The 13,911-nt window shown below is 36.4% G+C and overlaps 1 protein-coding gene across 1 annotated transcript; it reads left to right on the forward strand.

The window, feature by feature from the left end:
* The first annotated feature begins 1,295 nt into the window (after nucleotides 1–1,295).
* jade3 (jade family PHD finger 3) lies at nucleotides 1,296–13,735 on the forward strand. The gene is made up of 12 exons (XM_059570890.1): nucleotides 1,296–1,547; nucleotides 4,472–4,534; nucleotides 5,730–5,789; nucleotides 5,888–5,967; nucleotides 6,056–6,213; nucleotides 6,294–6,484; nucleotides 6,570–6,781; nucleotides 7,321–7,488; nucleotides 7,711–7,827; nucleotides 8,599–9,057; nucleotides 10,013–10,130; nucleotides 12,451–13,735. Exons 3-12 carry the CDS (start codon nucleotides 5,741–5,743, stop codon nucleotides 13,290–13,292), a joined length of 2,394 nt encoding a protein of 797 aa, XP_059426873.1. The 5' UTR covers nucleotides 1,296–1,547; nucleotides 4,472–4,534; nucleotides 5,730–5,740; the 3' UTR covers nucleotides 13,293–13,735.
* Nucleotides 13,736–13,911: the final 176 nt, after the last annotated feature.

A 13,911-nucleotide genomic window follows, 5' to 3' on the forward strand; every position in this document is an offset into this window, starting at 1 on the left:
TGTGGTAAGGATTACTTAGGCTTTGTTATGTGGTAAGGATTACTTATGTTTTCTACAACATAAATTACACAAATTGCTAAATAAGAACTACAGTGGTCTGATTTGTCAAGCTCAAAAACACATCCCTGAAGAAGTTGTAATTATTGCGAGTAAGATTTATATCTGCCATATGACATTTTATGTATAACATATTTTTGGTAGATGCAAGATTTTTTTCAGAGTTAAATCGTAATTTATGAGATTTGTTGTATTTTTTTTTATCATTTATTTTCTTTGTAAAAGGCAAAAAGTTGACCATACTGATTTCAAAACAATCTTAGTTGATAATTTAATACACTTTATTTTTGACAAAACATCCCATGTCTCGGTAGTGACAGTAATGCTTCGGTAGCAACCATATCACATATCATATTTTTTTTGCATAACTGGACTAAAAATATTTTTATTTCCCCCAAATTTGAGGATTATGGGTTCCCTTTTGTCACTACTGAAACTCTAATGTTTCAGTAGAGACTGTTTTAAATACTTTTGAACCTAGCTCAAAGATGCTAATCAGCATATGGTTAGCTAGCATAGTTCTGAACAGTGGTACACATATAAAAACTAAATATGGAATAACTCCCAAAAAAGTGCATAAAAAAGAGAGAGAAAAAAGGTGCATAAAGTTGCAGATTTTTCAGATTTTGAACACCGGTCCCGTCATTTTGAGGTAAATATCTACTCACCATCTAGCTATGAGAAAGAGTGACAGAAATATTCTCTGACCATAAATGTTGGGTAAAAATCATTCTCAGCCAATGGACTACATTAAAACAAACACTGTTTCGGTAGTGACATGCAAAATTTACAAAGATAATATACAATTAATATACATATTTTTTGAACTTCACTTTTTTTAAAAATCCCCCAAAATTGTTTTTTCAAACTACAATGGTTTGGGGGAAAAAATACCAAAATAGATTTCAAAATCCATAGAAAAGTATCCAATAAATGCTGCCCAATTGAAAGTACCCAATAAATGATTACGTTATGTATTTTAAGCTCACTAATATTTTAAATATTGTGGGTTTCAATAGATAATAGAAGGATCTTAGTAAACATCTAAGATTTGAAAACTTAAATGCTTATTAAATGTGTTTTTTGGTGGTTTTTGTGGCAGTTTGCGCCAGTTCTGTAGAATGGCCCATTTACTATAAAAACGTTATAATTAACTAACCTAAATCACAGCCCTCCATAGTTGCAACTAAAGGATATTTAACTATCACTGAAACGAAGTATGCTAAATACTCCAGTTTCCACTGGCGCTCGGTAGGGTCATGAATTCAGCGGAGTTAAGGACCCAGCGGTCTGGTAGTACAATAGCGCTGTTGTGTGTCGTGGTAAAAGGGTTATTTCTGCTTTTGGGATATTGACAGTGGGACAGAAAAGAAAAAACAACCAAAATACCAATATATACCGCATCTCTGGACTGTTGACTTGAAGACGGCTTTGCGGAGTCTATCGCTTTGTGGGATCGTGTGGAAACACTCTGGATTTCTGGATGAGAGGTAAGGGTGCAGCACGGACAATACTGCTCGTGTCTTCACACATGGTTCAGTGTGCCAGTTATCCAGGCCTGCTGCTTCCTACAGATCCCTTACGAGCACGGTTTTACCTTCATATTAGATAACTGGGACAATATTGATAGCAGCGACAACATTATCCTCGCGTTAAAGAATGCTGTTATATAGCCACATGAAGTGTTATTATAACTGGAGAGTGTACTGTAGACTGGAGGGGGTTCGTCATGTAGGGCGGCTCGAGTTTGGCGCCAAGGCCGTCAGAAACCCTCGCGCGTACAGCAATGGAGGACACCACACCAGCATGCTCACACACAGACACAGTAACATAGTGCTGTTTAGTGAGACTTTACGGTAAAGCATTGCTGTGTTCAACCTTCAATTCTTTATTTAGGTGTGTGGAGTGGACTTGCCGAGTTGATCTGTTCACCCAACATGGGAATAATGACATAACACAAGGGCTCATTAAATGTTTATTTTCATTGCATCATGCTTCAGTTGTACAAAGAGGCGATGTGCATTTGGTGAATGGACACTGGGTTGTTACATAATTACACTTCTATATGTATTCGCTGGAGTTTGTCGCCCACTTTTATTGTGATGGATACAAACCGTATGGTAATGAAACAACTTTGTTTTGTGAAATCTTCCTCGTTTGGTAAATAATACAAATGCTAAGTCGTTAGCGCAATGAATGATTCAACCGACAGAACGCATACGTGTATAAAATGGCAAGCACTCTATAAAAAGCAAATGAAGAAATGACACGGAAACAGTATGACTAGTTTTCATTCTGAAGCAGAAGCAAAGTGCACTGAGTGCAACTTAGTTTGGAGCGGAAGTACTGTTGTTGGAATGCGGGAATGCCCTCCTCGAGCTTCCGTTTCCCCCCACCCAATGCTTCCCGCGAAATCCCTGGGCACCGGCGTTCATCTCCATACTTGTAGTGTATGGTTAATTTGACTTTTATAAATTGTAAACATTTAAGATATTTAAACTAGATATTAACAATATTAGATATTAACAAATGTTGGGGTGTGTGTAACTTTGCCTAGGTCAGTTATATAGTGCTTTTAATAGTCCGTATTTGTTTGCACACTAGGCCAGAGTGAGTTAGGAAAATGTTCCTTAGATTTATCAAAATGCTCTCCACACATTAAAGGTGTCACATTTACCGATCAGCAAATTTTAGTGGGTGAAATTCAGTCATTTTAATATGAATCCAGTGAAAGATTTACAACAGGTTCAGGAGAGTCTGTTGACCAACAGAGAGCTTTGGTATAAAATAGATTTCTTTAGGAGATAATAATAAATTATTGAACTCTGACAAAAGACAACAGACATTCAGCAGTTTTTCATTCACAAAGAAAATATCCCAATTTGTTCAAAGAGACAAGATGCCCTAGTTAATTTTGTTAGTGCTGCTCCCAGTCTCATAATACCCATTCATTTAGTGAAGAGACATATGCTTTCAGCAGGTCCATGAAATATTTCTCTGTCTGTACTCAAACTGTTGGTTCACAATGCAGTGTCTTTGAAAGCAGGAAATGAAGGAAAAATACAAGTCAGTGCATGGAAGTCAACAGTAACATCCACTAAATGATGTGTTCACTAGCAAACACCACTACTTTAATCTGTAAATTCTAAATGGTCAGTTCAACATAAAAGAGAAGAGAAATTGAAATCAAAGATGATTTGTGCATTGTATCTCTACTAGAGTCAGTAAATGGGACAGGTTGTTGGCACACTAGGCCAGTGTGAGGTGGGTGTGGGGGGAGTACTCTCCGCAGCCGCTGATCTGTTAGTGTTGGGGTGTGGGGTGGTCTGTCTGGGCAGAGCATTGTGCTTTATCGTGGTGCAGTAGGAGTGGGGGTTGGTTTTAGAACGGTGTCATTTTGTCTTGCCATTTTGTACCACAAAGCAAGACCACCCAGATCAGATTCAGCCCTCCTATTTCAACACATTTGTAGTTTGACTTAAAGCCTTACAGATTTGAGAAAAGCCCTCTATTACGTTCTTCATTGGTCTTGATTAACAGTCTAATTTACAGACAGGAGTCAATCACACAAAGCTTATTCGATCTAAGTGGATCTGGTGCAACATTTCTGTGGTGCTACAATACTAATTCTGATATTATGATAGATGCGGCCCAACTCCTAATTCAGAATGTGGTGAGCAAGTCACACCAACCTTTTCAGTCTCATTAATGGTTCCTTTTAAAAACATTCACACTGTGCGAATGGGAGAGTGTGTGTCAGAAGCAGATGCTCCTCTGTGGGTTTAAAAGCCAGTCTGTTACTGTCACAAATGTGGCTTTAGATCCACGTCAAAAGTCCTTCTTGGAGCATTGAAGAGGCACACTGAGTTACTTTTCTGTTTACTTTGTCTGGAGACATTGCAGTGTGCAGCAGTCATAATGCAGCAGTTGTAGAGTTTATATTATTTACAAAATACTCGTTTTGTATAGTACTGGTGATCCATACAAGTTTGATAATGAAGGATGACACAAGAATTATGTTAACCAAGTGAAGAGTTTGGACAAAATAGGCAACTCCTGCTTAAACAATTCAGTGGTTGTCCAATAGTTGTTGTTTGAATTGGTAGTAAGTGAATCAATTTAACCGAAATATCCTCACTTGTGATAATTTGCCTTGCTTATGAGTTGTCCATTTAAGATGTGTCTGTGAGTAGTTTCATATGTGTGGTTTGGCTGCAATTGCGCCTAGTGAGCTTGGTTAATATTTATTTAAGTCAGTCAGGTATTGGTGCATAATAAATCACAGTCCAGGCAGTGCATTGCTGGCTGTCTATCAGTACTCTCTTACCCTCCGTGCCTGTGTTACTGCCCCACATTTTCATTCAGGTTGTGAACCGTATGTGTTCACTTCTCAAGTCTTGTTTTTTGTTTTCAGGCATGAGCGAGAGGCAGAAGCAGCACAGTGGTGGAAAACAGTAGCATGCTCTTTGAATTTATGGTGAGTGAATAACTGCTCCGTTAAAGGAAATTCATTAAAGCTGCCCTCTGTGGTAATAACATATATTTCAGGGTACTGAATGATTATCATGTTCGTGTGTCATATTTGCATGGTACTTTAATTTATCTTTGAACATGTAAAAACACATCAAATTTATAATTCCACATTGCTATTTAGTAATTTTATGCAATATAAACATGCAATATTAACCTGTTAACTTTCTATTTATGTATGGTTTGTTACGATAAACCAATATTTGGTAAGATTTGAAAATCTGGAATCTGAGGGTGCCAAAAATCTAAATATTTTGAAAATTGCCTTTTTAAAGCTGTCCAAATGAAGTCCTTTGCCATTCATATTACTAATCAAAAATTCACTTTTGATATTTACAGTAGGAAATTAACAGAGTATCTTCATGGAACATTATTTTTTTATATAATATCCTAATGATTTTTGGCATAAAAGAAAAACCAATAATTTTTACCCATGTATTTTTGGCTGTTGCTACAAATATACCGTGCTACTTGAGATTGGTTTTGGGGTCCAGGGTCACATATTGGTCATTAAAAAGTACCTATTTTAACAACTATCCAAAAAATATTTTAGAGTAAATACAAAGTAGAATTAAAATATTTTCTTGGATTTATATAATTTCTTTGATATGCCACAAAATAACAATGCATAGTAATAAAGAGCACTACCATTCAAAGGTATGGGGTCAGTAGTATTTTTATTTTATTTATTTAAAGAAATTAATACAATATTCAGAAAGAATGCAGACATATTTTATCATACTATTTCAAATAAATGTTGCACTTTAGAAATTTTTATTCATCAAAGAATCCTTAAAGAAATGTATCCGTTTCCAGCTAAAATAATAACACCACAACTATTTGCAACATGGATAATAATGTTTCTTGATCACCAGATCAACATATTTAAATGATTTCTGAAGGATCATGTCACACTGAAGACTGGAGTAATAATGGATGGACGAGTTACTAAGTAATGCGTTACTGCCCAACACTGGCTACTAGTGCTTGCAAACCAATGCTTTTTGATATTTCTTTTTCTTCTGTTATGTGAAAATCACTCTCTTGTTTCAATGTAGGTGAAAGCATTGTACCTAAATGGTTTAAGCAGAACACTAATTTGGAGATATATTAAAGCTGTACCTCTCTAACTTTCACTGCAGGATACGTCAGGATGAAACGACTCAGGACTTCAAGCAGCAGTGACAGTTCAGACAATGAGAGTAAGTAAAATATGCCTTAAAAATTCTGAATCTACATGTTAGATTCATGCAGAACAAAGATGTTTATTCTTGGCTCACTCCATTGTTGTATCATAAAGGTCCCTCGACATCGTTTTCCTCTAACAAGTATGGAAGCAAACCAGGCACCCCTGCCTCTGCTCAGAAGAAACCAGCAGAGGTAAGCACAATAGAAAACACCTACTGGAATCACCTTATGAATGAGAGATTAGGTTTCATCACTCATTAAGGTTATTTCTCCTTTGTAGGTGTTCAGAAAAGACTTGATCAGTGCCATGAAGCTTCCAGACTCTCACCATATTTCTCCTGAGGATTATTACCTGTTGGCGGACACATGGAAGCAGGAATGGGAAAAGGGTGTACAAGTACTCGTTAGTCCGGACACTATCCCTAAGCCCTCTGTGAGGTCTGTCACTTTGAATAAAAACAGGTTTTTGAACATTGTACCATCTTGCATGTGACTGAAGTTGGGTTTTTTGTGTGTAGGATAATAGCAGAGAAGCCAAAGGATGTCCTCTTCAACAAGCCAAGGAAATATATTCAGTGCTGGAGTCAGGACTCTATGGAGACGGGTTACGTTAACATCAAGGAGCTGGCAGAAGCTATGTGTAGATACGACCTGGACGATATGGACCTATACTGGCTTCAGCAGCTCAATGCAGAACTTGGGATGATGGGTTAGCGAGAAGAAATGCTTCCCTATAAGATTTGGTCTCATGACGTGCTTCAGGGGATTCAGTACCTTTTGTATGTTCCATTCAGGTGATGGGCTGGTGGATGAGTTGACGATGGAGCGGGTGATGGAGTCATTGGAGAGACAGTGCCATGAAAACATGAACCACGCCATCGAGACTGAGGAAGGGTTGGGAATAGAGTATGATGAGGATGTCATCTGTGATGTATGTCGCTCACCTGACAGCGAGGAGGGCAATGACATGGTCTTTTGTGACAAGTGTAACATTTGTGTGCACCAGGTGAGATCTTTGTTACTGTCAGTAGAAAATCAGAAGACATTTTTTTGTACATCTTGTACATGATCCTGTAATATTGCAGAGCTTGTATATACTTAAGCAGATCTTATATAAACTTACATGTACTCTTATATACTTCTGATCTTCTAAACGTTTTAAAAAATAAATTAATACTTATATTGAGCAAGGGTGCATTAAATGCAAATGTAACAGCTAAGATATTTATAATGTTACAAAAATTTTCTATTTCAAATAAATTCCAAAAAAGTAACACATTTTCCATTATGGAATAGATTAAATGTTTTAAAAAGAAACCGCTGTTTTAAATTGTAATTTTTAATTTTTTTAATATAAACGCAACACTGATGAGAAAATCTTGTCAACATCAAACATTGGTAACAATAAAATAAATTTAAATTCAATATAATTACAATATGGATATATAAAAGCAGGAATTCAAATGTATTTGTTGTTGTAAATATGGTTAGCACAGAAGCAGATAGCTTTGTGCTAAATCTCATCACACTCCTATTCTGTTGCAGGCCTGCTATGGCATTGTGAAAGTGCCAGATGGCAACTGGTTGTGCAGGACATGTGTGCTTGGCATCAATCCCCAGTGCCTTCTGTGTCCTAAAAGAGGGGGTGCAATGAAAGCCACCAGGGCGGGCACTAAATGGGCTCATGTAAGCTGTGCCCTCTGGATACCTGAGGTGAGTTATGTGTCATAAGGATGGAATTACACCTGCATTATTGTTATGTTGTATGCTCTTGATGTGGTTCAATTAATAATATTACGAAATTGAGCTTTCTTTCCTATGCCAGCATGTTTGTTGGTATTATTTAAAAGTATCATAGAGTTAACAGACATGGTCTAAAAGCCATAAAACTTTGAGTTTATGGGGTCTTTTAAGAGAATTTGTATTCGTCTTTAGGTGAGTATTGCGTGCCCAGAGAGGATGGAACCCATCACCAAAGTGTCTCATATTCCTCCCAGTCGCTGGTCGCTCATCTGTAGTCTCTGTAAACTCAAGACTGGAGCCTGTATACAGGTAATGCTTTATAGGGCAAAGAAGTGCGTCAACATTTCTACTGATTAATTGGGTGCAATAATTACTCCTTAATAATAATAGTATCAGTCTGGAAATCAATTATTGCTTAGTTGGAAATAAGATCTTAGGAAAGAGAACTTCCTTCGGTGACATCATTTTGACAGTGCAATTACCATTAAAAATTTTCTGGTTGTAAATTGTAAGTTTAATTTGAATTCTATTTCATTTTGATAAGAAATTAGTGATATTTTTGAGTAACTCGTGATTTATTTTTACTAATTTAATTTCTAAAATCTACTATTTTAAACCTTTTTGTACACAATATATAGCATACATATATATATTTTTTAATATCAGGGTTTCGGCAGGTAAAAAATCTTAATTCACCCTTCCCCAAATTAAGGCCTTTAAAATGTCTTGAGCTGTCTTAAATTCATAAAGTCATGTTATTAAATGTTGCATGCACTGCCAAAATAATATCTTCTCTTGTCTTGTTTTCTATTACAAATATATAAACATTCTTAGTTTCTAAGATTTATTCTTGAAAAGGTCTGAACTTGGTCTTAAAAGGGTATTTAAAAAGCCCCAAATTTACCTCTATAAATTTAAATGTAATAAAATAAAAATCTACGAAGTAAATTTCCCTGTTAATTGAAGAATTAATTTGGTGAACCTGTTATCAAATGAATGACTTTTGTTTCGCCTTCCAAACTGTTTTTTATATTTATATATAAGCACATACATATATAAACAGTGTCTCTCATTTTCCAGTGTTCGGTTAAGAACTGCACCATTCCTTTCCACGTCACTTGTGCTTTTGAACACAACCTGGAGATGAAGACCATCCTGGATGAAGGTGATGAGGTCAAGTTCAAATCCTACTGTCTGAAGCATAGCAAACCCAAAGCAGGAGAAGCAGGCTTGAGTCCGGCCTGTCATAAACCTCCCACTGAGACTGAGAAACTGGGCTTGAGGGCGCAGAAGCTTCAGGAGCTGGAGGAGGAGTTCTACACACTCGTTCATCCTGAAGAAGTGGCCCAAGACCTTGGACTGCCAATCAACCTGCTGAACTTTATCTTTCAGTACTGGAAGATGAAGAGGAAAAGCAACTTTAACAAGGCCCTGCTGCCACCTAAAGAAGATGAAGAGAACCTGCTTTTGCAGCCACAGGAGGACAGCATCCACACACGAATGCGCATGTTCATGCATCTGCGGCAGGACCTGGAGAGGGTGGGTACTCTTGTCTCTCGTCATCATGGATGAGATCTGTGTTGTTTTTCTGTTCTCTGCATTCTGGAAATGCTAGTGGTTCACCTACTTTGTTTCTTGTAATATTTCATGCTTTTTTATTTTTTAAATATTATAATGCATTTGTTTTCTTTCTGAATGCTTGTTACATTTTTGTTTTATTTTAAAGGCATTTTAGTCTGGAACACTGCCTGTATATTGTAGAATGTTTCTTCTACTGAAGTTAAGCTATCTTGAAATGCACAAATCTTTAAAAAAAAAAAAAAAGTTTACTGCGCAGAAGACATGGATCGTATGTTCAACATTTGAAGTGAATCATAAAATGTTGACCAAAGTTGTCCTAAGATAAGAACGGTTATTGTTATTAATATTTTTTTAGGACAACTTTGGTGAAAGGTTTTGATCCACTTCAAATGTTGACTATTATAGTTGTCCAACAACAGAGTAGTCTTTCTCTTGCTGTGAGCAGTTGTTCTGTGTCTTCGGTGTTCTTTATTTTTATTATTCTTTATTTTATGAAGACTTTTAAATTTAGGTCTTAAAACATATTTGATTAATGTCTGATTGGGCTTCCTCAAGATCAGCTAGTTGTCAAGAACGTCCACAACTAGTCAGTTTTGAAAATATGTGTGTTTGCACATACCCATCATCTCATGTACTTCTCTTAAAATTAATAAATGCACAGTTCAGCTGGCTTTTCACATTATTGTTCAAAATTTGTATTACTACTCTTGAAAGATCTCTTATGCTCGTATATATAAATGCTTTTTGTAACACAATTAAATGTTTTTATTGGTTAGCATTTCTGAAAAAAAATAATAATAAATTATACGGTACCCCAAATATTTCAGCGGTAGTTTAATGCATGCTTAAACAAATAGTGTTATGTTGGGAGTTTTTTGATGTTATGATCCTTATGTGCGTGTCATTTTGTCAGGTGAGAAACTTGTGTTACATGGTGAGTCGAAGAGAGAAACTGAAGCTGTCCCAGAGTAAAGCTCAGGAGCAGATCTTCAATCTACATGTCAAACTCATCAACCAAGAGTTATCTGCAGGTAATTAACCTTTTCTGTATTTATTTATTTTTTATTTTTTGTTTTATGTTTTTTATTTTTTTTTATTAATTTATAGATTTTTTTTGTTGCTTTGAAATAACTATTAATATACGTAAATGTTTATTTTATATTTTAAAAACGGTTAAATTAATTTTTATTTTTAACTTTGAACTCTACACTTATTATATTTCAAATCGTGTTTGATTGTTCTGAGCTTCTGATGTCTGGCTGACTCTTTTCTTTGCCTGTTTTTTTTTCTTTGTTCCTCCATCTATTTGGTCTTTCTTCCTTCTGCCTTGTTTCAACTTCTTTGCTAATGTTAAAATTGGCATGCTTGAGTTGAAAAGAAAGTGTGCTTGTGCAACTGAAATGATCTTCCATCTGTCTTCAGAGTGTGAAGAGAAATGTCAAACCTTAATGTTCATATTTAGAATAAATTTCATGTTGGATGTTTTTTCTTTTTTCTCAGATATATTTTTCAGTCACTTTTTGGCATCAGACTCTTTCATTATGTTTCTAAAAGACCATGAAAAATGGCCTGTGATAAAGCAAGAACGGATTTTTGTTTTTGATGTAGTGAGTATTTTAGCATACTAAATAAAATGATAAAAGCATTCATATGTCCATCCAAGTCAGCCAAATAACCTGGGCTCAGAGTTCATTACAAATAATAAAAAATTAATATTTTGCGGCACAATGTACGTTATAATACATTGTGTATAAACTCACTAAACAAAGAGTGACCGCTTTTTATTGGTTATGGGCACTCTTTGCAAGCTTACTAGTCTGTAATCCATTTAAAATCTAGAACTTTTTTTTTTTTGGCCACAAACCTTGCAAAGTTTGGGGGAATGACATCTGCATATTTATGCAGGATTCACTTTCAAGTAGCAGTGATTTACATAGTGATAACCCTTACGTGGTGTCACCACATAGACACGCCCCTGCCGCAGGGGCCGGTGCGACTGCACCACCTGTACCCCCCAAGGATGGCCCTGTATGTATATTTATAAAATATATTTACATTTAATCATTTAGCAGGCGCTTTTCTCCAAAGCAACTTACTAGTGTTGTCACGGTACCAAAATTTCAGTATTCGGTACCGTTACCAGTGAAAATCCATGGTTCTCTGTACCAATTTCGTTACCAAAGCAAAACACAAAAATATGCTCATTAATAAAAAAGAAATAATTTTTAGCATTAAAAATAAAACCAATGCAATTCTTTATACTTATATACAATTGTGTTTAAAGTTTTTCTACAAGTAATAAAATTATGATAAACAGTAAACAAGTTTCACCCAAATTTAATTTGTCTTTTAATCAATGAAATTTAAACAATTTATTTTTGGTAAATAAAGGGGATTTGCTATTAAAATTAAAACATGGAAGAAATATTGTGATTTTATTTCTTAAAAAAAACTTATGTTTTATAAATTTTTTCAACAGTAGTAGCAGTATCACATACATTCTACTAAATAATAGTAATATTTCTAGCAAAATGCCTTTATGTAAAAATGAACTTTTATTTTGATGGGCTACTATTATTTTGACACTGGTTTTACTCAAATGAAACCGTGCTTGTGAAGTGACTCAGAACAGTTCTGGTGATTGTTGTTTATGTATTTATGTCCTCATTGAGAAGACAGATGCTGAAATTTCTGCAAGTGTCACGAGATGTGCAGAACATGCAGGATTATTATTTCAACCAACTTTTGCAGCTTAACATTTATAGATACTGGTCCATATGGAGTTTTGATTTGATTAATTTATGCTAACTTTGACAAATTCCATGACTGTCCATATTAAAACGTAAGTTTCATTTTCATGACTGGATTTTAAGACTCCGTCCGCGTTTTCTGCTTCGCAGAAAACTCGGTACCACCGGTACTTAAAGAAACCTGCTACCGTGACATTTTAATTTCTTTAGTACCGACTTGGTACCGAAGTACCGGGTCTTTTGACAACACTACAACTTACAAATGATGACAATAGAAGCCATCAAAACCAAAAAAAAGAGCAAAAATATGCAAGTGCTATGAATAATAAAATAGAGTAAAATTTTGGAGTAAGATTTTAAAAGATCTGAACAGTTTAGGAAATCAACTTTTATTCATTAAATTGTTTTTTTTTTTTTTTTTTTAAGAAAAGTGAAATTAATTTACATTTTTAACTTTGAGCTCTACACTTATTATAGTTCAAGTTGAACTTTTTTTTTTTTTTTTACTTTAAATGGTCAAAGAGATCCAGTGAGTTCAAATGAATTGTTTTGACATTTCTGCACCACTGAATATCTGACTAACTTCTACTTCTATTTGCAGGGCTCCCAGTGTCCTCGTCTTTAGAGAACCCATTATTCCACCCTCCTAGAATAACCCTAAAACTCAAAATGCCTAAAGTGTCGCTTGGCAATGGCAAAACCAACTCCAAATCAGGTAATGGCCCCCTGTGTCCGGATAACAGAAGTAACGTGTATGACACTGGTGAAGGAGGCATCGGTCAGGGCAAACCACAACTCCATCTTGGACATATAAGGATAGAGGAGCGTGCCAATGGTCTCCTGCCAGCCGCCATCTACATTCGACGAGATGGCGGGACTCCCCCATTGGCCGTGAAGCAATCTGGCAAACCTTTAGCTCTGCACGCTGCCCTCCACAGTCAATCGTCCAATCGGAAAGGCAAGCCCAAACCAGAGAAAACCCGCCAATTGAAATCCAACGGCATTATGGACAAGCCCGTACTCCAAAGAGACACTTCCTGCCAGACGCCCACTGAAAAGGACACATGCAATGAGATTTCAGCGAAAAGTCAGTCAGGAGGTTTCCACAAAACCTCTCTTGAGCATTTCAGCCGATCCCTCAAGGAGGCCACTGTCAGTTTAGTACGGACTGAGGATCTTCGGGCTTTTGAGAAGAACGCACGCAAGTCCTCCGGGTTCTCCAAACCGGTTGCCAATGAGCGGCCGCTAGGGGGCAGCAAACCGTGCCAGGAGAGTGACGGTTACTGCCCGGATGCAGAGCTCAGTGACTCTGAGCCTGAGGCTAAGGGGAAGTGTCGACAGGGAGGGAGGAGGCAAAACCAGAGAGGACCTGCTGGAAACTACATAAAGTCTACCAGCCGAGCAAAACTGTCTTTTGGCTCTAGGACATCAGTTCAAAGGTGACAATCTGCACCGCATTAAAAACTTCTCAAACCCACTGCCACAGATTACTGTAGTCCTCTGGCGGTATTCAGAATTCTGCCAGATTCTGTTTTCCTCTGTTGAGGATCAGCCGATGATTTTTTTTTGTACAGTGTGCCAAAAAGTTCTCCCTGGCAAGTGATTGGTCTATTTTTGTGTTGGACTGATATATATATATATATATATCACTGTGTCTCTCTAACCAGCTAAAGTGTTTCTGTTGCACTTGGACTACAGTAGTTTTTCTGGGCTGTGAAGCAGTGTTTCTGTACATTAAAGAACCTCACTTTTTAGACTGTACATAGTAGTTTTTGTTAAGGTGTGGAGCACATTAAGATGCTTTCCACGTACTGAAACGTTATCCTACTTTCTTACTGAAATGCTTATGCAAATAAATAAAGACTTAAGAACTCTGATTTGACAAATCATGTTTGTTTGAGTGTTCTGTTGTCTGACTGGACTGTTTTTTTTTCTCTGTTCCTCCATCTATTTGGTCTTTCTTCCTTCTGCCTTGTTTCAACTTCTTTGCTAATGTTAAAATTGGCATGCTTGAGTTGAAAAGAAAGTGTGCTTGTGCAAATGAAATGATCTTCCATCTGTC

The sequence above is a fragment of the Carassius carassius genome, chromosome 17 (genome assembly GCF_963082965.1).
Source record: "Carassius carassius chromosome 17, fCarCar2.1, whole genome shotgun sequence".
Lineage (NCBI taxonomy): Eukaryota > Metazoa > Chordata > Actinopteri > Cypriniformes > Cyprinidae > Carassius > Carassius carassius.

Excerpts from the sequence above, each read along its gene's own strand:
- jade3 (XM_059570890.1), top strand. The coding sequence starts at position 5,741 with ATGAAACGACTCAGGACTTCAAGCAGCAGTGACAGTTCAGACAATGAG. Across the intron at positions 6,485-6,569 it reads TGCAGAACTTGGGATGATGG|GTGATGGGCTGGTGGATGAG; the intron begins GTTAGCGAGAAG and ends TGTTCCATTCAG. Across the intron at positions 9,058-10,012 it reads TGCGGCAGGACCTGGAGAGG|GTGAGAAACTTGTGTTACAT; the intron begins GTGGGTACTCTT and ends TCATTTTGTCAG.